The sequence below is a fragment of the Chrysemys picta genome, chromosome 10, assembly GCF_011386835.1.
Source record: "Chrysemys picta bellii isolate R12L10 chromosome 10, ASM1138683v2, whole genome shotgun sequence".
In the NCBI taxonomy this organism is placed as follows: Eukaryota; Metazoa; Chordata; order Testudines; family Emydidae; genus Chrysemys; species Chrysemys picta.
This window is the reverse complement of record NC_088800.1, coordinates 47482787-47505447: the sequence shown is the minus strand read 5'-3', so window position 1 is coordinate 47505447 and position 22661 is coordinate 47482787. Positions and strand designations below refer to the sequence as shown.

The 22661-nt window shown below is 48.6% G+C and overlaps 2 protein-coding genes across 3 annotated transcripts in view; one reads left to right on the top strand and one right to left on the bottom strand.

Annotated features, from left to right (window-relative positions):
* The first annotated feature begins 480 nt into the window (after positions 1-480).
* Positions 481-5583, top strand: LOC101950956 (zona pellucida sperm-binding protein 3-like). The gene is made up of 9 exons (XM_024104018.3): positions 481-964; positions 2299-2417; positions 2499-2602; positions 3038-3215; positions 3311-3431; positions 3523-3614; positions 4286-4431; positions 4585-4692; positions 4769-5583. Exons 1-9 carry the CDS (start codon positions 557-559, stop codon positions 4855-4857), a joined length of 1365 nt encoding a protein of 454 aa, XP_023959786.1. The 5' UTR covers positions 481-556; the 3' UTR covers positions 4858-5583.
* Positions 5584-7970: 2387 nt separating this feature from the next.
* The window catches only part of LOXL1 (lysyl oxidase like 1), a 50912-nt gene continuing 36221 nt past the window's right edge, over positions 7971-22661 (bottom strand). For both annotated transcript variants that reach the window (XM_005290509.5, XM_005290510.5), the window contains one exon: positions 7971-21600. In XM_005290509.5, the coding sequence (XP_005290566.1) occupies positions 21594-21600 (7 nt within the window). In that variant the 3' untranslated portion in view covers positions 7971-21593. The remainder of the gene's footprint in view (positions 21601-22661) is intronic.

Below are 22661 nucleotides of genomic sequence, written 5' to 3'. Positions count from 1 at the left end.
ACTAACACGGTTACCCCTCTGAAATCTAGTCAGGATGTCTCTCAGGATCAGGAAGGCCCAGGGATGTGGTGGTGGGTCCCAGGAGATGGGGGTGGGGGCAGCCACGATGATGAAGTTCACTCCTTCCATTCCATCCTGCTCCCAGGTTGCACCCAACTGCTGGAACCCTTCAGCTTGTCATATCAAGCCATGACTTCACCAGGAGCCTTGAACACTTCTTATCACCATTCTTTTCACCCAAACAGTCCAGTGTGCACCTGCCTATTTGTCTCCAACTTCCGATTCCATCTATAAACAATTGTGTGTAACAGGCAGCGTGGGATTTTTGTTACCTTGGACAGTTTAGAGAGCAGGCCACTGATGGCCAGCTGGGTCTGATTCTCACTGTTTTCCCTGCCTCAGGGTCAGGGCAGTGGCTGTGATTGGGCCCCGCCTGCCTGCAGTCTAGGGGAGGGTGTTAATTATCTGGGCAGCTGGGAGCTGGCTTTAGGTCAGGGTATAAAGGACCCCAGAGTAGCAGTTTCCTTCCAGGCTAGGTTTGCTGCAGGCAGGTAGAATGAGGTACAGCGTGGGCTTTGCCCTCCTGTGCTGGGCAGTCAGTGGGGTGACCTGTTTCAATCCCTGGGATTTCTCTAGGAGTGACTCAGCCATCTGGAGACCCACCCCCAGGGCTGAGCCACCTCGCAGAGAAGCCCATGTGCCCTCTCTTGCCCAGCTCTACCCCTGGGCTCGGGTTGATGCATCCCAGCTCAGGACTGTGTCCCTGCTGCGGCCTGTCATGGTGCAGTGTGAGGAGGCTCAGATGGTGATCACTGTGCACAGGGATCTGTTTGGGACGGGGCAACTGATCAAAGCTACTGACCTGAGCCTTGGCTCGGCTGCCTGCCAGTACACGTCCCTTAATGCTGCAGAGAACACAGTGACCTTTGCAGCTGGGCTCCATGAATGTGGCAGCACCTTGCAGGTAAGCATCCCTCAGAAGCCTCCTCTTGCTATGTTGGGGTGGGAGGTGTCAAGAGCGCCCACTCCTCTATTTTGTATGTATAATTCTACATCTGGTGTTCTAGACATATGTGAAGTATTCTGTGCAGTACCTGAAAGAACTGTTAGCTCTGTGCTTGTGACCTGATGACTGTGGGTGGTGTGCAGCTGTGGGTATCTCGGGGCCTGGCTGTAAGTCCTGTCTGAGCCAATGGGAACGTAGATTGTACAGAAGCATGGTAAGCTGTTCTATTGTGCTCTCCAAAATATGGGAGGAAAGGCTGTGGGGAGGGAATCCTTCTAGAGAGAAGATAGTTTGTAGTGACTGGTATCAAATCTCTCGTTGGTCTACTTCCTGGTCTCCTTGTGTGAGGCCTATGCTGACAAGGATGACATGCAAATTCACTAACCATTCCCAATCTGGAAGGCAGAGTGGTGCTGGAGTGGGACTCTCACCTACTGGGTGGTGAAGGGCAAGTCACTTTCCCTGCTCTGTGCCTCAGTTTCCCTATCTACACTGAGGCTAAGGAATGATAGCTGCTTCCTTTGTAATGTGCTTTGAGATCTGCTGATGAGCAGATATAGATAAGAGGTTTGTGATCCTTCCAGTAAGGAACAAAACCCCTCTTCAAAAATGCAAAATCTCTGGTGGGATGCAAATTCTAGTTTTTTGCATAGCTCTGCTGGGACCACTTCCAATTTGAGCCATTGATTAGTTACCTCAGCTGTGGTTTTGTTTCTGCTCTCTCATTGTGAGCCTTAATATACTATAGTTACTAACAACTTACTGCTGAGGCAAAATTCATCACTATGCCTGACTAAAGCCCTCAAAATAGGGCGTATCTAGTGCACGAGCCTTGCATTGGCTCAATTCATCTCTAACAAATAACAAAGCTTAAAATTTACTGTCCTCTCAAGTCTTAGCAGCACAAAGAGACTCAAATGTCTGGGTCAGTGATCACTAAGGCTTGTATGGGGTGGGGGCAGAACTTGCTGTAGGATTCAAACATGCCCTTTACCCTACCTTCCTTTCTGTCTGTGCCAATGTGTGACTGAGTCTAAGCTGGCATCAATGTATGTCCAAGAGGCCCCCACAGTGTGAATTCTTTTAGCTTAGATGCCTTCTAAATTCCCCTTCAGTCACCTCTCGAGTGGACCCTTCACTTCCTGATACCTGCCTCATGTACAAAATGTTAAACATGTAACTGAGCAGGTTGGAAAGATGGGGATATTGTGAATGCTCTTCATTAAACCCCTCTAAAGCAGAGGGGAAATGCCAATCTTACTGTGAGCCTTTCAACATCTGCCTCTTCCCAGATGACCCCGAACTCCCTAGTCTACAGTACAAGCCTGTTCTACAACCCGACCCCTGCCAGCAACCCAGTGATCCAGAGAACCAGTGCAGCTGTGATTCCTGTTGAGTGTCACTATCCCAGGTGAGGTGAGACTCTAATCTTGTCCTTGCACTTAATGGCCATTCTGGGGTCCGTCTTAATCACTGGGCCTACCTCTCCCAGGAAGGACAATGTGAGCAGCAGAGCCATCAAGCCAACGTGGGTGCCCTTCAGCTCTACCCTGTCTGCAGAGGAGAGGCTGGATTTCTCTCTGCGCCTGATGAATGGTAGGTGGGAGGTCCTGTTACCCTCTAGTCAGACATGCCAATAGCTGTTACATTGGACCCACTCGCTAGCTTCAAAGGGGTTGGGAGCTTTCCTGGAGCACTAGGACTCAGTACAAAGCTGGGCAGCTCTTGACACTGGCCACTGACCCCATACTTCAGAAAGGAGACTTGGATGGCAGAGCCAGAATAATCCACAGACCATGCAGTGTTTCCCAGCCAGCTTCTCTTGTCCCCAGTATGATTACCTTTGAGGCTTCTCTCCTATGACGATATCCCACTAGCTTGCATTCCCACCTGCAGCTCTGTTTTCCATCCAGACCCTTTGCATCTCCTCCTCCAAGGGCAATGACTCCTCTCCATGTTGGCCCAGGAGCTAGGGGTCTATAGGGAACCATACCATCTGCCTGTGGTGCTCAGGGTGAACTTGCCTTGCAGATGACTGGAGCGCTGAGAGACCCTCCAATGGATTCCAGCTGGGAGAGGTCATGCATATCCAAGCTGATGTCCGCACTGGGAACCATGTGGCTTTGAGGCTCTTTGTGGACAGCTGTGTGGCCACCCTGGGCCCAGACAGGGACTCCTCTCCCCGCTATGCTGTCATTGACTTCAATGGGTAAGGGCTGGGGCCTTCTTCTAGAGGATATTTATTGTAGCTGGTGAGGATCTATACATGGTTAGCACCTTATTGACTATGACTCTTGTGTCTAGCTGCCTGGTGGATGGGAGATCAGATGACACCACCTCAGCCTTTGTATCCCCCAGACCCAGGCAGGACACACTGCAGTTCATGGTGGATGTGTTCAGGTTTGCAGGAGATGCCAGTGACTTGGTGAGATTGTTCCTCCCCCCTAAACCCAGACTAAGCAGATGTTGGTGTCCCCTTGTGTGCTCCTAACTCCTCTATTCCCCTTTCCCTCCAGATCTATATCACCTGCCATCTGAAAGTCACCGCAGCTGAGCAAGCCCCAGATGCCTTGAACAAGGCTTGTTCCTTCAACAAAGCAGGCAACATGTGAGTAGCTGGAGCACAAAACACTTGCATTTGATGAGAAAGTGGAGATCTGACCTATTGCATGGCTTGGATCCAGAGGCAGGGCTCATGCTTACTCTCTGAATATAGGAACTAGTTTGGCAGGGCCAGCTTTAGGCCGGTTTCCCCCGAATCTCCCCCCCCGGCCGGAGCGCGGCAAGCCCCGCGGCCTCCCTCCCCCAGCTGGAGCGCAGCAATCCAAAGTGTCGCCGAAGACTCAGCATGCGCCACCTGGTGAGTACAAGCCCCACAAATCGGGCACCGCACTTGCTAAAGCTGGCCCTGGGTCCAGGGACTGTTGGGCTGGGGCCCCTGGGGTGAAGGATGCTGCCTGTGCACTAAGGATATGACTGATATAGGTCAGCTGTGACATCAGTCACTGGAATTACACCTCTGACATGTGATGTGCTCTGAGGAGTTGGGTAACTGCTCCTAGGGTCAAGATCACTTTTGTGGGGTGGCTGGAGATTCCTATATGCAGGATTTGCATTGCTGATCTAGAAAACCTTCACCCTAGGCTCCCTTCAGTACCAGTTTTTCTGTGTTCACTTAATTCAGGAAGCTGTGGTGGGGAATCCTGTCTACAGCAGTTACTTGGTCGGGGGGGGGGGGGAGAGGGAAATAAATGGGTAATTGTGCTCTTTCTATTCCAGCTGGTCTCCAGTGGAAGGCACCAGACAGATCTGCAGCTGCTGTGAGACTGGGAACTGTGGGCTGGTTGGAGGACAGTCCAGGAGTGTGAACCCTCTGGACAGATGGTCAGGGAGGCGCTTCCAGAGAGATGTGCCCTGCAGGCATGGTAAGGTCTGGTGTGTTAAATATAGATAGATAGATATAATACACACAAATACTTCAAACTGTGAGATTCAGCTCTGGCTATTCGTTTGGGGCTCCATCCCAAATCCAGTGTCTAAGGTGTTACTGGTGAGTTTCTCTTCCATTCTCCATCCAGGTGACTCCTGGGGGAGAGAAGATCAGGCTGATGTTGTGGTTGGACCATTGTTCATCCTTAATCAAGGCTCAAAGGGTCTCTTAGAACATCAGCTGAAAGCACCACAGGGTAAGGCAGCTGCAAGCTGTGACATGGCTGAAATGCCCATGGTTTCAGTTCTAATGGCCTTATTGTCTCTCCACAGGTGCTGCAGAAGTGCAGGGCATAAAGGTGGGCCTGGTTTCCATGGCAGCAGCCATAGCTCTGGCCTGGTTTCCATGGCTGTGGCTGTAGCTCGAGTCTTTCTTGTCTTAATTGTTCTCTTAGGCAACAAAAGTGACTGTTTGCTTCCTTGGCTTTACTCTTGTGACTTCTCTAATAAAGCATGACAATGGGATTCTGTGCTAATGCTGAATTCTTCCTCTGTAGCTGGGAGGAGAATGAACTCTGCTGTGGATTGGGCTGGGGGGAGGCATGCTCTTTTAATGATGAAACTACCCCTGAGAGGGGTAAAAAGTGGTGTGAACAGGTAGTGGAGATTCCTAATACCTGGCCATCAGTGAGAGTGAGTGTGTTCGTTCTGCAGGGGCTCTGAAACCTGGCCTACTATAAATACATGTAATTTATCCCAAGCATTGCTAACAGGGGTATCTTCATACTAATGAGAACCAACTATATCAACTGCCCTAAGTCTCTCCCTGCTGCACATCCATGTAGCAATAAACAAAATGTAGGGCTGGAAGGGACCTCTAAGAAGTCATCTAGTCTCTTTCATGCATGCCCCTGGCTGAGGCAGAAGTAAACTTAGACCATCTCTGATAGGGGTTTGTCCAATCTGTTCCTAAAAACCTCCAGCAATGGGAATTCTACAGCTTCTTGGAAGCCTGTGCCAGAGCTTAACTTCCCTTACACCTAGAAAGTATTTCCTAATAAATAACCTAAATATCCCTTGTTGCACCTGAAGCCTATTATGTCTCTACATCCATCAAACGTAGGGCAAGAACAATTGATCCTTGTCTTCAAATTGGCTACAGGCTGTTATAAAGAGGACTTATCAAGTGCTCCCTCGGTTGTCTTTTTCTCAAGCCTGAACATGTGCAACTTTCTAACCCTTCCTCCATGGCCAGCTTTTCTAACTCTTTCATAGCTCTGAACTCTAACTCATACACATCTTTCCAGAACTGGCCACCATACTCCAGCTGGGGCATCATCAAAGCTGAGCTGAGTGATGTATCTTACCTATGACACCCCTCTGGTTTGTGCCCCCTTTTTTCAACTGCATCAGCTTGTTGTCTCAACTAAACTTGTGATCCACTGTAACTGGGGGAAGGAAGTGGTCTGAAACAGACCGATTGCTTCTTCCTTCCCTACCCCAGCAAGCTCTCTGAAGTGCCAGTGTGTAACTACTAGAACTGTTTGATTAGCCTCGGGTTGGGGCAGTTGCAAACTGGAAGGTGCTAAAGCTGTTCTTACTAAGCTGTAGAAAGTGAGTGTGAGAAGGGAAATCCTGTCCTCCATTGCCACCTTGTGGGGAAAGAGGGCTGGAGGTCATGGAACAAGAGCACTTCATAGCGGAAAAAGTCCCTGTGAGCCAAAGTCAACCCTAGCGTGATCTTGATTAGCTAACAGGCCAAACTGAACTCACTCTCCTACTGCCCCCCTCATCACTCTGTACTGAGACATGATGCTGGTCTTTATGATCTCTTTTAGACTGTGGGTCCACTTGTGATCACTCAGACTGCCTTTGATGTGCTCTCCTGCTGTATAAGGACATGTGCACTAGTGCCACTAATGCTGAGAAGATGCAAGAAGCTGGAAAGTCAAAATAGAGGTGGAGGCAACTTTAACAGACCACCTCTTGCATAGCCCTTAGCTCCTCTCATCTGCCCCTTCCCCATGGGAATTATGTCTATTTAGAGTCCCTCTGATCCTGACCTAGCAGCAAATGGAGTGATGATGTGAAAAGGGGAGGGGTAAATGATTGAGACTAAGTTGGCCTGCTATAAACTGGGATGGGACAGGAAGAAAGCAGAGGTTACACCAGCTGGGTTTCTCTGCAGTCTCTCCTTTGGATTCTGCTGGCACTGAAATTTTGTAATATAGAACAATTCCCCTGAGCCTTATCCCATGTTAAAAATATTTCCAAATTTAAAGAGGTGTAAAGCCCTCCTGCTCACAGTGCTGCTGACTGTGGTTAGCAAAATCCTGCTGCTGCCACTTATACGCTTGTTGCACATGTCTTTTTAAATAAAATCCTGCCCACCTACAGCTTCAGACAGCTGCTGGTAGACTGGGTTTTTGAAGGACTTATTTTGCTAATCTGAGATACATGAATCCTACTCTTTTTCCCCCCCCCCCTGCTTTGATGCTCATTTGTCTAAAGTTTAGAGGCTTTATTTAAAAAAACAAGTTCCAACAACTATATTTAAATCCCTGCTTCTGAAATTCACAAGTAGCAACTTGTTTCAGCTATAGCTCCTTAGCTGATGCATATCTGTGTTGTTCTATTGACTTCAGTTGATCAATATTGACACTAGCTCAGCATTTGGTCCTGTCAGGGCAACCAGGTTCCATCAGTAAGCTGCCAATAACCGACTAGGAATTGCCTTCTGTTCTGGCTCCTACTAGCCGGAGGATATTCTGCCTGGTGCCGCTACCACTCGGCTGAACATCAGCCAGAGTAAAATCAATGGATTTCATTATACTAGCAATGAAAACAGGTGTCTTGGCCTCACTTCAACTGTGTGAGAGAAGAATAATGGATGTAAGGAGAAGGTGAAAACTTAAGGTTTTCTAACATACAGCTTATTAGAAAGCACTGCAACTTATAGGTCCAGTACTGCATGATGCAACAGTATCTACCTAGGGTACTTTATGGCCTCTTTGACAGCCATCTCTGACCACTTCCTATCCATCAGGTATTGAGGTAGGACAGTGCTGCTCTTCCCTTTGTACAGGTGGGGCACAGAGCAGCTCAGTGATTTGCCGAAGGTCACTCTGGCAGCAGGGAACTCTGTCTGCTGTAAGAAAGAACGCAATATGTAGTGGGTGTGGGTGTGTGTTCCCCTCTGTGTTATCTGGGCTGGTGATCTGCTAGGTCACTCCAATCCTCGACTCTGGGAGCCAGCCTTACCCTGCTCTGCTGTGAGAACCCCCACTCCTGGGCTGTTCATGCACAGGCTCTGGCATGTAAGCTGCTCCGTGGATTGTGCAACCGAATGACACTAGCCAATACCTCCAGTCCCAGGCACAACCCAAGGACCTCTGTCCTGCAGTGTCCAGTTATGCCCGCTGGATGCTGCAAGCTTCTATGAGTTTGTCAATTTAACAAAGAAATTGATATTTACTAGGCTTGTTATCCCAAGGGGACTCTCTGACACACTTCAAACCAAACACACTGCCTCAGGTAGAATAAACAAACAAATTTATTAACTATAAAAGATATATTTAAGTGATATTAAGTGATAGGCAAAAAGCCAGAGTTAGTTACCACAAGAAAAGAAAATATAAGCATGCAATCTAAACTCTCAACCCTATTAGACTGAGCAACATCTAGATTAAGCAGTTTTTCTCACCCCATTGGATATTGCAGTCCTTAATATACAAGTTTGTTCCTTAAACCTGGGCCAATCTCCTCTGTTGGAGTCTTGTCTTCTTCTCAGTGTCTTAGTTGCTTGCAGCGAAGGTGGGGGCAGGAGAAGGGCCCAGTATGTGTCCACTCTGTCTGTTTTATACTCTGTCCATGTGCTTGGGGAGCACAAGTCCAGGTGTGTCTGGGGGGCATTGCTGAGTCTCTCCAAGCAAGGTTGAGCAATTCCTCTGGTGTGGCCTCATGCAGGTGAGTCATTGCATTGTAGCTCCCTTGCTGGACAATGGCTGTTGATGGGTTGTTTCACACCCCGTCTTGGTGTTGGTTACTTTCCCCAACTTACAGCATGTTTTAGTGACCACCATACAACACAATTCTCATAACTTCATATGTATTAATGATACACATATATGGACAGAGAAATGTCTTTCAGCAGATCATAACCTTACAAGGCATGCTTTATATGTAAGATCACAATTATATGAAAATGAGGAAAATGGGGGTTACGGTAAGCTCCCTCAAGGTATAGAATATCACAGTGAGTTTAATGCAGTCGAAGAATGAGAACAGACAGCAGGGAATGGGAACTCCCTTTGTTCACCCTTGGTGATTGCTGGGTGTCTTTGGACCAGCTCAATTACATCTGTTTCCCTCTGTCTAAAGTAGATGCACTAACATTTCATTGTTTTTTTGGGAGGCCAGGAGGGTTAATGGCAGGCAAGTGCTGTGGGCTCTTCAGCCAGAAGTGGGAGGGGATGCTGAGGTCAGCAGGAGCACTGCTCAGCCCTGGCTATAGATCAGATGAGTCTAGTGGGGCAGCACTAGGGACTCTGATGTGTTGTTCTCACATAGCTCATTTACTATCCCCATTTAATGGCATAGGAAACTTTCAGCCCAGCAAGGTGAAATGCTGTACCCGAGAGTATGGTTGGGAGCCTGGTGCAGAGCTGGCAATGGAAAGCAGGTCTCTTGAGTGCCAGTTCTTAGCATTAGCCCCAACCCCACCTTCCTCCTTGCACAGTGAGCTGGTGCAGAGAGGACCCATGGTTCCTGCCTGTGTCAGTTCCAAACACCACGCTAACTTTGGTGTTACGTGATGGGTAGCTTGTTCTTCAGGAGCAGCACTAATTCATGCTGCCACAGTTAACGGTCAGGTGCAGTCTCCTTCCACAGCCCTACCCTCACTGAGGTTTACCACTTGCCCATAAAAGTTCTGCAGTAGGTTGACACGTGGAGTGAGGGATCTCTGCTCACAACTGCCTTTTCTTTCCAACTGCCCCATTGTTGGAGGGGAGGGGGGATAAATCAAACAATCCCCGGAAATGTGACCCCCTTATCAACACTTCCTCAGCCCTTGCCCCTTCCTAATCCCAAGCCAGCCACCAAGTCCTCCTTACTCTAGGGCTGGGCCCAGCCCTGACTCTCCTTGTACCCACACACCTCCACACGTCCTGTCCCAGTAGCCAGGTTCTCGCAGCTGGCTTGCCTACCTCTTGATGGGGCCAGGAAAACTGGCTGCCTGGGTTTGTGGCAGCAGGAAGAAGTGCTGCAGGGGCCTTTCCCCAAACCACAGGAGTGGCTAGCCCTCACTAGCACCATTATGTAGCCTGTCTACAAAACCTGAAATGAGGCAGCGTAGTCTAGTTGCTAGGGCCTTGCCCTGGGACTCAGCAGCCCTGACATCTATTTGCAGCTGTGCTACCTCGCTCATGCGATTGCTTGGGCAATCGCTTCACCTCCCTGGTTCGCTTGCTCTTTAGCCACCAAGACCTACCCTGCTATTGGCTGGGCCCTCTAGGCACTCATGGACTGGCTGTGGTGAGAAAATACTCACAGGCTGCAGTGTCAGCCTGCTGGCAGAGGGCCAGCTTTTCAAGGGTTAAACCAGTAAACTCCAGGGTTGGAGTGCTCCTGTTGCATGTGCAGCTCTGTCGCAAGGAGAGCAAAGCCGGCTGGCCAGCTTGGAGATTCTGGGATGCTGAGAGCTGCCCTGCGTTATGGAAATGACACATCACTGTTTGTTCTGCTTTCCCCTTAGACCAACTCCCACTGGCCCTGCTTTCTCTGCTTCACATGGGCCAGTACTGCATGTCCCAGCAGCCCACCTGAGTTCCGAAAACAGGTGTCACAATGATTGCTTTGCTGTCACTACCTTGCTGGAGGTCAGGATTGGCTGGCCTGCCCTGGGCTAGTTCTGGCAGGGGCTGCAGAGGACTGTGGAATTTATATTAGAGGCTGCAACTACCATCAGCATCTCATTGCGCTAGGTGCAGTCCCTGTCTCCAGGCACTTACAATCTGCATAGGCAGGACAGACAAAGGGGAGGGGAAGTGTCTTGTCCACGGTCCCTCAGCAGAGGTGCCTAGATCGCAGCCTGGTGCCCTAGCCACTAGTCTGCACTGCCTCCTGCCGCAGCATTGGCTGAGTATTCAGCCCTGTTGAGGGGAGAAGGGGTTTTATGTCCCTATGTACAGACCTCTCTGGCCCATTAAGGAGCAGCAATGACCATTGCTGAAGCCTTTTCAAGAGTAGCCCCAATGCTGCTGGCTGCTCACCTGAACCTGCAGGTGACAGAGCCACCTGCTCCCCAGCCATGCCACCAAGGTCTGTAAATTGGGGGTGGGGGGGAGGAAGAAAGGGCAACAGCACCATAGGGCATTGGGAAAGGGGTAAGAGGGCCACTAAAAAAAGGGTCTGGGAGGCTCCAAGCAGGTGGTTGTTGGGACATGGATCGTTTCATAGAATCATAGAATATCAGGGTTAGAAGGGACCTCAGGAGGTCATCTAGTCCAACCCCCTGCTCAAAGCAGGACCAATCCCCAGACAGATTTTTGCCCCCCGGGGGTCCCTCAAGGATTGAACTCACAACCCTGGGTTTAGCAGACCCATGCTCAAACCACTGAGCTATCCCTCCCCTCTGTGGGAAGGAAGCAGGCAGCCAGCTCAAGCAGCTGTTCTGGGCTGGCTGCAGGAGTCACTGGGCGAGGTTCTCTGGCTGGCGCTGAAGGAGGGTGGATGAGATGATCGCAGTGGGCCCTGCTGGTCTTAAAACCCATGACTCAGGCTGGGAGGAGAGGTGCATTGTCTGGGAGCCCAGCCAAATGCTGCTACGCCCCTGCCAGCGCCTCCCAGGCAGGGTGCTTATGTGATGTGAAGACTGGGCTGTGGAAGAACCAGGGTGTTTCCATGAATAACTCCACTGGCTGGGGCAAGAGGTAGGAGGGCTCAGTCCTCTGCGAGGAGTTCAACAGTTAGTTACGGTCTCGTCATCATCTCTCCTCCTCGACTGGGGCTGTGGACTCCCACAGCAGCCCAGGAGCTGGTCGCAGCCCTTGGGAGATGGGCACACAAGCACTTCAGAGGATTAATGTGCCCACCCCAAGTGGAGACACAACTTCTGGGGAGTCCCATTGCAGCTGGCACAGCACAAATGCCATAGCAATGCAGCCAGACTGGTGATCCCAGTGAGGGGCTGTGGGGGCCATGGGGAGACCAGGAGACAAGACCATGGGGGGCTGAAGAACAGGGGGTGGAATCGCTTAGGACTGAGCTAAGTAGGTTTGCTTGGCTCTATGGAGTACCAGGCTCCCTGAACTGGAATAGCAAGGGGAGATGGGAGCTGGGCTGAGGGGCACTGGCAGAGCTGTGTATGATTGGCCAGGAGTGGAGGTCAGGCTGCAGGTTGGGACTGAGGGGCATCACCGGGTTGGGGAGGGCTGTCAGGAATCACTGAAAGGGGGGAGGAGGACATTGCCAGGGCTGTCTGAGGGGCCCAGGCCTGGAATAGCAGGACCTGTTTGGAGCTGCATGGATGACATTTGCCGCTGTTCCTGGCTGCAGTCTACCTGCTGGTAGAGAGCTGCTCCCTCTACCAAGCCAGTTACTAGTACCTGTCCAGCGAGTGCTATCAGTGCCGAGCAAGGCAGTCGCCTTCCCTGGCCTCCCACCGACACAGCAGCAGCAGTGTAGGCCTGTGGCTGTGCAGCAGCAGCCTCCCTGGCTAGCGCTCCTGTGCCTCCTGCCAGCGAAGAGTTAAGAGTGGGAGGAATGTGTTGAAGGGCTGCCACATACCAGTCATTCCTGTCTGACTCTGCCTTGACCTGCTTTCCCAGGTCTTTGTTTTTCAAGGATTCCATTTCCTTGGCTCCCATCTGGGAGGTTGCTTGGGTCTCCAGTTGGGGGGAGGCAGAGGAAAGACATGCTTGAGGAGTCTGTAGGAATATGGTTTGCTTGTGGCCTTTACCCAGGGCCGGCTCCAGGCACCAGGCAACCAACCACATGCTTGGGGCGGCACCTGGTAAGGGGCGGCCAATCTTGGGGTGGTGGGGGGCAGCACGGCGTGGCATTCCGGGGGGGGGTTCCGGCGGCACGGCGCTTGGCGGGGGGCGGGCTCCGGCGGTGCGGGGCGCTGCGCTTGGGGGGAGGGGGGGTTCCGGTGGCGCAGCGCTCGGTGGGGGGGCGGCGCGGGGCGCGGCGGGGTGGGGGGGCTCGGCGGGGGGGCGCTTTTTTTGCTGCTTGGGGCAGCAAAAAAGTTAGAGCCGGCCCTGCCTTTACCTCAGGGACAAGTTGGTTCTTGAAACAAGTCATCACAGGCAGCAAGGTGGGTTGGGAAGGGGCAGCCTCCCAGGTGCACAGCATATCTGGGCTCCTTGTTAGTCCTAAACCTCACCATTACTGCTGGTACCTTACATTCCAAAGAGACCTGCTCTGGCTGCTGCTGCTGCAGGGGTCTCAGAGAGGTAGGGTTTCTGGTTTTCCCTCTACTTGCCTGCCAAGCGCTCCAGTGACTTTACCTTCCCTAAAGACTGGAACATAAGATGGCTTCTTTGGTATCCTCAATGTAAGGTCAGAGCTTACATTTGGAGAGGGATGTGCCCTTAAAGTGCAGTGCTACTCTGAGAAGCCAGCGGGCAAAATGGTGCCTTGGAACTAAAGCCGGGTGGGCATTTTCCAACAAAATGTTTGGCATTGAAAAATGGCAAGGTAGTGAAACCAAAATTGTTTCCAAGCAATGGCTGGTGTTGATGAATCTCCTGCTTTGGAGGAAAAATGTTTCCAAATGGTCCTATTTCATCTTTTTTTTTAAATGAAAAGCTTCATTTTTTGGTTCAAAATTATTTTTGGTTTCAAAATTGTAGTTAATTTTATACTTAGAAAAGATTTAAACGGTCAAAATGTTTCAAAACTAGCTAAAGAAATCAGTTGATTGATCCAATTTGGGGGTGGGGGGGTTATTGGTTTGCAGATATTTTCAAGCTCTTGACTTTTCATCCCTATGCAGCATGGTAAAACATTCAAAAATGATTGTGGGATGGGAAAAACCATTTCCTGCTCAGCAATTCTGTAATAAATGAAGGCGGGGGGGGGGGGGAAGCTCCCTTTTATGGACACCCAGCCAGCCAGCTAGCTATAAAATCCTTCTTGGTAGCTGTTCATTACTTGCTTTATCTGTAAAGGGTTAAAAAGTCTGACTGCATGCATAGGTAAAAGGAAGTGACACTTGGCCAAAAAAGCCAATGGGAAGGCTAGAACTTTTTAAAATTGAAACAAGACTCCTCTTTTGTCGGTCTATCTATGGTTGTTCTCCCGGAGATGAGCAACAGGACTAGCGCTATGCCGTAAAAAGCTGTGGGCCAGGTATGAAAATCACCAGATCATACCTAGAATGACTTATTTGAACCCCCAGATATGTAAGTAGATCAGGAAATGTCTAGGAAGATGCGATTAGGTTTATCCCTTTTATTTCTGTATGGCTTGTGGACTCCTCTGTGCTAACCCTAGGTGCTTTTGTTTTGCTCATAATCTTTAGGATGGACCTTAAGAAAACCATTCTTGATGCTCAATTATTATATTTGCTCTTTTTAAATCTAGCAATAGCCTAAATTCCAGATGTATTTTCTTTCTTTTTGTTTTTAATAGACTGTACCTTTTTTAAGAACAGGACTGGGTTGTTGTGTCCTAAGAGGTTTGTGCATATGTTGTTTAATTAGCCAGTGGCAACAGCTGATTTCCTTTTTTTTTTTTTCTCAGCTCTTCCCCGGGAGTGGGGTGAAAGAGCTTGAGGGTATCCCACAGGGAGTATTTCCCAAGTGTGCCTTCCTGGGTTCAAAGAGTTTTTTTTTTTATTTTTTTTTTTTGCATTTGTGTGGTTGCAGCATCTACCCATCCAAGGTCAGAGAGAAGCTGTAATCTTGGGAGTTTAATACAAGCCTGGAATGGCCAGTATTAATTTTTAGAATCCTTGAGGGCCCCCACCTTCTGCACTCGAAGTGCCAGAGAGAGGAATCAGTTTTGACATGGTGGCAGAGTGGTGGGATCATTTTGAACCAGAAGCACAGATCTCAGCATTTTAAAAGGACACATTTTTCCTTTTGGTAGCCTGCAAAGCCAGGGAGTTCTTTCTTTCTTTCTTTCTTTCTTGCCTGAGAGAGAACAGGCATGCAAAGGGTTCAGCCTGCCAAGCCAGGGAGTCCAACAAGCAGTTTATTTTATTTTTTCCCCTAGGTTCGTGGCAACAAAATAGCTAGGCTAGAGTAGGGCAGCCCTGTGCATGAGGTTGCGGTCGGGCACTGAAACCCTAGAGAAACCAGTCTTCCCAAAGTGGCACGCCACAGAGAAGACAGACCCAGATGAACCCCAGACATCCAGCTCCATGACAGAAATGCAGGGAGGGGATGGGGTAATGGAGATGTCCCAGAAGGGAAGGGTCAGCCCTCCTCCAACTGAAATCCCGGTGCCAGGATGGAGGGATGCCCTTAACTCAGGCCGAGTTCTAGCTGAGGACGAAAGGAGTTTCTTCCTAGAGATGAATCGCTTGGAAGCGGAAGACAAGCGCTTGGAGGTGGAAGTGGAAATGAAGCGCTTGGAGGTGGAAGAGGAGGAGAAGCGTTTGGAAGTGGAGCTGAAGCACTTAGAGCTAGAAAAGGCTAAGCTGGATCAATCAGGTAGCCCTAACAATCCTCCTCCAGGTACCGCTCCCCATTCCAAAAAATTTGCCACATACAAGGTAGGTGATGATACAGAGGCCTTCTTAGAAAATTTTGAAAGGGCCTGCCTTAGGTACAACATTCCTACAGATCAGTATATGGTGGAGCTAAGGCTACAACTCAGTGGACCCTTAGCAGAGGTGGCAGCTGAAATGTCTAAAGAACACATGAACAAGTACGAACTTTTTAAACACAAGGCCAGAATTAGAATGGGACTAACACCCGAGCATGCCCGTCAGTGGTTCAGAGCTCTAAGGTGGAAACCAGAGGTGGCATTTTCCCGACACGCCTACCACATTGTAAAAAATTGGGATGCCTGGATGTCAGGAGCAAATATTAAGTCTCTGGAAGATCTGTCTCTCCTAATCCAAATGGAGCAGTTCTTAGAAGCTGTTCCTGAGGAAATAGAAAGGTACATCCTAATGGGAAACCCAAAACTTTAATAGAAGCAGGGGAGATCAGAGCCAAATTGGTGGAGGTGGCGGAGAAGAAGAAAGGTAGTAGCAGTTGGTGTGGATAATAGAAGGGGAAACCTGAGACAACACCCCACCATCGCAGTCAGCCCAAGGCCCCCACCTCACAAGGAACAGCCCTCCATACAGCCAGGGAAACCCCAGATGACTTCTCGTTCCACCACCCTACTCTCCAACCACCCACCTCACCCCAGCCCACAGTTAGCTGTGTGATGCTTCAAATGTAATGAGCTGCGGCATATGAAGGCCAACTGCCCCAAGAACACCAGCTGACTGCAGCTCATCACCTCAGGGTCCCACGAGAGTCTTCAGGCCCAGATACCTCACAAATACCCCCAAAGCGAAGGGAAACTGTGAGTGTGGGCAAAAGGAAGATTACTGCATGGAGAGACACTGGAGCACAGGTTTCAGCTACCCACCAATCCCTGGTGGACCCCAAATTCATCGACCCCGTTGCCCCACCCAAGCTGCGCTGGTCTGCTTTGAGATAGACTGTGATGATGTAGTGATGGGGCACTGCCCTGCAGCGGTTTCTAGGTAGGGCTTTGTGTGTGTTTGTTGATTGGGCAGCCTCGAGGCTGTGTTCCCATTGCCATGGAAATGCACACTGGGCAGGAAGACAGTGGACATGCTGCAAGCTCTAGCACCCCAGGTCTAGGCCAGGAGTAGAATTCCAATATGACCCACACCAGCCTTGTTTATGAGACAAATCATGCGACTTAACTGTGAAGGGTGGGCCCTGAAGGTTTCTTAGACGGCAGCTAAAGTAACAATAGGCCCCAAGCCTCACCCAGCACTTAACCCAACCTTTTTGAACTTGAGGTTTAACATTTTTCTTTTTACATTTCCTCCTGGCCTCTGTGCATCCTGCTTTCTGGCAGGGATCAAAAGCAAAACGAGGACTCTGCTCACCAGATTTACGACCTAGTGGAAACCACATCTTGGGAGAGATTCTCAGCATATTTCCAGACTGCAGCGGTTCTGCTGCACTTGTGGCTGTTTACTTGTATCAGCCCTCTCAAGCTTTGCCTATCGCTGCTCTGCAGGCATGCTGAAACCAGGGGGATTGGTACCAGCTGCAAATTGCCCATGTACACAGTGTGTCTGTGTACCACTACCCTTTAGTGGATGGCATCAGAACTGCTTTGAGTGAGTATTATCATGGCTCTGCCTAGTGGCTGGAGGCCCAGATCTGATAAAAGCCCTACTATAGCAAATGGAGTCTCCTTTAGCTCAGGGAGTAGAAGCTTGTGTCTATGGCGCAGGAGAAGCTGAGTTCTCTCCCTGCTTATGGCTGTGAAGTCCAGGCATCCATGGAGTACATGTCAGAGGTGACAGCCCTTTGTCTGGAGAAAAGAAGAGAGGGAAGACCATGGGAAGAGAAGAAGCCAAGATTTCTCCCTCCCGTGGTCTGCCTAGGAGGGGAGATGGAGGGAGTGGAGAGCGCTGGGGCATGGGTGGAAACAGGAAGAGCAACAGGCTTGAATTATGGGGCAGTCTCTTTTTTCCAGTAGGGCATTAATTTAGGCCGGGAGGAGGGTGCAGAGGGAGGGACAGGCATGGCCAGATTGGAGCCTGTTGAGATTGCGCTGGGTCTGTGCAACATCTCTGGAGTGGTCCTAGAGCCATGCAAGATGCATGGTGGCACAAAACATCCATCAGGTGACTCTGCTCTAGAGGCAGCATGGAGATTAAGCTCACATGACGCCAACGATCAATTCCTTCTGGCTCCCAGTGCTGACAGCAACGTGCAGCTCCCAGATGGCTCTGTTCCAATTCTCACTACTTTGTTCAAGACTACCTGGAGACAGGCCCAGAACAAAACGCAGAGCCAAATTCCCTTGAACTTTTGGAAGGTTGAGACCTAGAGCCAAACATTGCTGCTTGAGCTCATCTCTAAACATAACACAGAGGAGCCTCTCCAGAGTCACTGATAAGTGGATTCCTCATTTTCATTCCTGATCCAGCATGGGGGGGAGGGGAGGGAGAGGAGTGTGGAAGTGGGGGCCATCCATGTCACATCAAGCAGATGGTGAAGAAATCAGCCCAGGGTAGCTCTAGTCCTTTAACAGCTCTGCTACTCATTGCCATATATTATAGCATCAGATACAATGGCAAAAAGCAGTTGGTACCTCAATAATAATGTTAATTTCCTGTATCATAGTGATTGAAAAAGGATTTTATTTCATTGGTTGGCTCAAAAATATAGTTGCACTGTATCACCTGTAATAGCTTTAAACCTTTCACTGATCACATATGGGTTCATTGGGCTATTGTGGTGCAAGACCAGAAGCCTTAGTCCTGATCCACAAAGGCTGGGTCCAGATCCAAAGTTCAGAGGGGACAGGGTAGTGTTTGGCTCTGGGGCTTTGTTCTGAGGTCCACCCACTCCTCCGTTATGGAGCCTGGGGAAATATAATACCATATGCAGCTGCAGCTGTCCCTGCAATAGTATTACTTAGGGTATATTTACACTGCAAAAGCTGTGCACAGCCTAGCAAATCTGACCTAGCTTGAATCCAGCTAGTGCAGGTAACAACAACCAAAAAGACAGTGCAGCGTGGGCTAGTAAGCTGAGTACATACCCAGGGCTTGTACTACCTGCCCTGTGCTGTTTTCATTGCTATTGTTAGCCATTCTAGCTGGATTCATGCTAACCCCAGTAGACTAGCCCTGCACAGCTTTTGTGGTATAGACATACCCAGAGGGTACTTAACACAGTACCCCTTAGCGTAGTCACACTGAATTTACTTTGCATCAGCTTCGTGAAGAGTAAAAGGATCTATTCACCACTTAGATCTTACTTAAGCTCTCCTTGCTGGTTTTCACCACAAGGGAGAATGTTTCCATTTGTGCCCTTCACTTGGCTAGTCAGTTTGACCCTCTGTTGTTAGTCAATTTCATTTCCAGTTTTCATTCCCTTAATCCCTGTGACACTGCACCTGATATTCTTCACAGTGATATTATGATATGATTATGGCATGATCATGATGCATTTTGTACAAGAGGGGTCATGTGAGGTGTCATCAGAAAAGTTATGATTTGCTGAATATAATTATCCTATTTGTATGCATGTATCATTTTGTATCTGAAGTTTTGAAATACAGATCCCTAGTCAATATTCATATGGGCTTACTCTGGAAAACACCCACAGCCAGCCTTTCAGGTACAACAATGAGGAAGTCGGACGGGGCTGATGACCAATCAGCAAAGAAAATGGACTAATGGCATTCGGAGCTGTATAAGTAGGAGATTGCCAGCAGATCGAGAGATGTGATAATTCCCCTCTATTTGGCATTGGTGAGGCCTCATCTGGAGTACTGTGTCCAGTTTTGGGGCCTGCACCACAAGAAGGATGTGGAAAAATTGGAGAGAGTCCAGCGGAGGGCCACAAAAATGATTAGGGGTTGGAGCACATGACTGATGAGGAGAGGCTGAGGGAACTGGGATTATTTAGTCTGCAGAAGAGAAGAATAAGGGGGGATTTGATAGCTGCTTTCAACTACCTGAAAGGGGGTTCCAAAGAGGATGGATCTAGACTGTTCTCAGTGGTAGCAGATGACAGAACAAGGAGTAATGGTCTCAAGTTGCAGTGTGGGAGGTTTAGGTTGGATATTAGGAAAAACTTTTTTTACTAGGAGGGTGGTGAAGCACCAGAATGGGTTACCTAGGGAGGTGGTGGAATCTCCTTCCTTAGAAGTTTTTAAGGTCAGGCTTTACAAATCCCTGGCTGGGTTGATTTAGTTGGGGATTGGTCCTGCTTTGAGCAGGGGGTTGGACTAGATGACCTCATGAGGTCCCTTCCAACTCTGATATTCTATGATTCTATGACTGTGGAATAGTTTAACCTTCCTGTGGGCGTTTTGACTAGCCTGTAAGCAATGGCTGCTATAACACTGCAAGATCATGTGACCAGACCACATGTCTCTGGACTCCAGATATCAGTATTTTCCTCACAGATTGGGCTGGGAACCAAGTTTTAAAACAAAGGGTTCCCACCCTATGCTAATGCTATATAAGGCAGGGGAGTGACATCATCTGTTCTTCTTCACTCCCCACATGAGAAGACTCCTGGAAACACCTGAGGAACAAAGACTGAACTGTGAGGAAGTGCTAGACCCAGGTTAAAGGGATTTCTAGCCTGTGTATGAAGTCCTGAGAAACCCAAGCTGTAAAGCTAATGCCGTAAGTGCTTTAAGAATCTACAAGTCTGCCTGTACCATCAGTTAGGGTGAGAATCTGCTATTCTTATCCAATCTGTCTAGTATAATGAACTTAAGTTGCATTTTTGTTTATTTGCTAGGTAATCCACCTTGATCTGTTTGCTATCCCTTATAATCACTTAAAATCTATCTTGTGTAGTTAATAAATTTATTTTATGTTTTAATCTAAACCAGTGAGTTTGGAATGAAGTGTGTGGGAATCTTAGTTCAGATAGGCTGTTGCATATTCCTCTCCACATTGAGGAAGGAAGTGGCGAAATCTATGAGCTGTAGTTCCCTGTACAGTGCAAGACAGTATAATTTTGGGTTTATGCTCCAGAGGGGCATGCACGCCTGAGGAGCTGAGAGTTACTTTGGCTTTAGTCAGAGACCCTGCATGTAACTGCAGCTGGGTGTGTTCCTACCTCTGTATATGCTGGTGGAAATGTAAGACCAGGAGCGTGTCTGCAGCTTGTCACAGCAGTACAGTTTGAGAAGGAGCCCAGGCTGGTGGGTCAGAGGGCTCACTGGCACCCCAGTTCCAGGTGGCACCCCATGGGGAACCTGTCACAATCCCCCTGCCGTGTTGGTGTTGGATTTACAACACTGCAGGGAAAAGTTTAACAGTAATTTTTAAAAAAATTATAAAACAACCTGATGTGATTATTATTTTTCTTTTAAATCATAAACTAAAATATTTCCAGTCATATTAGGTATTTTTTAATCCCTTCTGGCTTTTTAAACAAAATATAAATACTCAGTTTACAACATCCCTTTAAACTGAATAAAAATTAAAACTCCACGCCAGATTCTGATCTCAGGTTCACCAATGTAAATCAAGAGTAACCCCTCTGACTGTGACGTCAGTACTAAGTGGCGTTACATTGCTTTACTTAAGTTGTCAATTCTTTGGATGGGGAACGGCTTGTTCTGTATCTGAACAGCACTTAGCACAATGGGGCCTGGGTCCATGACTCGGACTGCTAGGCACTATGGCAATACAAATAATAAAATAACTTTTTATTAACATTACAGTTACTGAGAGCAGATTTTAGCCCTAGAGATTTGGCTAAATGTTGGGTATCCTAAAGCAGAACAATTTGGGCTTGATTTCAGAAGCCCTGAATACCCACTATTCCAGCTGAAGGCAATGGGAACTGCAGGTGCTCAGTACCTCTGACAATCAGACCCAAGAAGTCTTAGACTGAGCACTCAAGAACATAGACAAAACCAGAAGTCGCATTTGAAACTTTTCACCTTAGTTCCTATTTGGGGTGCATTGGTGTCAGATTATAAATAATAAAATACACCCAGATCACAGCTGTATTCTTACTGTGAGGCTGGGGACTAGGATTTGTAATGTCACTAGCAAGCCTGCACAAAAATACAGCCCCATATTGTACAGCTGGGCACAGTTTAGACTATAGAGCTATCTACCGATATAGCATGTAATCTGCAGATACTGGTAGTGCCTGGTAAAGTAATAACCTTTGTTTTATTTAACCTAAATCATCAGCAAACTCCACTTGGAAACAGAGAAAAGCCCCAAGATTGAAGAAAAGTTAAGTATAAAAATATTTAAAATAATCACTCTCATTTCCCTCATGTTCTTAAAATTGAGAAATACTTTTTTGGTTTCCAGGGGCTGCTGGAATGGAGCAATGTTTTATACCCCACTGTATCATGCACCCCAGAAGCGGACATCTCAAGCACCATCTTGAAAGCGTTGAATTTGGGTTGGGAGGTGGGGTCAGGTGTCATGCGTCCCTCCCTGTGTGGATCAAGACCTACAAGGGGAAAATAAGAGCACTCAGCAAGTGGTTGGAAAATGCTCATTCCTCCCCCGCCCCCACCAAAAAATAAAGTCCTGTGTGGCCCTTCCCCTGCCCCTTTTTTTTTGGCAAAGATGTGTTTAGTAAAAATTTTCAATTTTTGAAAACCAAAAACTAAACTGAAAAACTAATATATTTACTGGAAATATGCAAAATGGTCAAAAAGCTAATTTCCACTGAAAAAAAATTTCAATGGAAAAATTTGACTAAATTTATTGTGGCTTGTTATGTGAAGGGAGGGGTAGCCCAGCTAAGGTTCAGCTGTCATCTAGCACCGCCATCATGGCCCAGATCCTGAAAGGGAGTTAGGTACCAGAGAGCTACAGAACAATCTGGAAATCCCAGACCCCATAAAATACAGCCTGGTCTTCCCTGGGATCTGGAGGACCTGTGGATGAAACCCTGGCCCCACTGAAATCAATGGCAAAGCTCCCACTGATGTTAATGGGGCCAGAATTTCAGCCTGTGAGTTTAATTGAAATCCACAACTCGTAGAATGCTGGCAAGGCATCCTGTCCCACTGCGGCATGGAGCACTGGCGGGGGAAGCAGCTCCCAGGACCCCTAGCAGTGCCTGGCAGGAATCCCTCCATCTTGTAAGGCTGTGTGATGTCTGTAGCTCGCACTCCTCCCTGACAGTTGTTTTTTTTTCCATTCAGGACCAAGCGTGAGCCAGTTGCAAAGTATGTTTTTTATGAGAAAAATGTAAAGAAAAATAATTTAATTCCCCCCCCCCCTTGGTTACTGTGTCCAAACCAACTGCTGTCACTTGGCAGTCCTGGGATAGCTTCACCGCAGCAGTCCTGTTTGTGCTGGTTTCCCTAGCTGTGCGCTTATAGTGTTCACAGAGACACCACAGTGCTTCCCAAACACGCACAGAGAGGGTTGCGATGGGACCTGTGTAGGGGCAACCCTGGGCTGAGGAGGGGCAAGGTGGGGGATGGTGGGGCTGGGGACAGCACACAACATGTTTCTGTGCTCCTGGCTTGTGAAGCAGGCTGTTTGGGAGCTGCCAGC

What these genes read in the sequence shown, in the direction of transcription:
- LOC101950956 (XM_024104018.3), top strand. Translation starts at nt 557, where the DNA reads ATGAGGTACAGCGTGGGCTTTGCCCTCCTGTGCTGGGCAGTCAGTGGG. An exon ending in TTCAACAAAGCAGGCAACAT is followed by an intron (nt 3,615 to 4,285) that starts GTGAGTAGCTGG and finishes TTTCTATTCCAG; the next exon opens with CTGGTCTCCAGTGGAAGGCA. An exon ending in AGATGTGCCCTGCAGGCATG is followed by an intron (nt 4,432 to 4,584) that starts GTAAGGTCTGGT and finishes TTCTCCATCCAG; the next exon opens with GTGACTCCTGGGGGAGAGAA.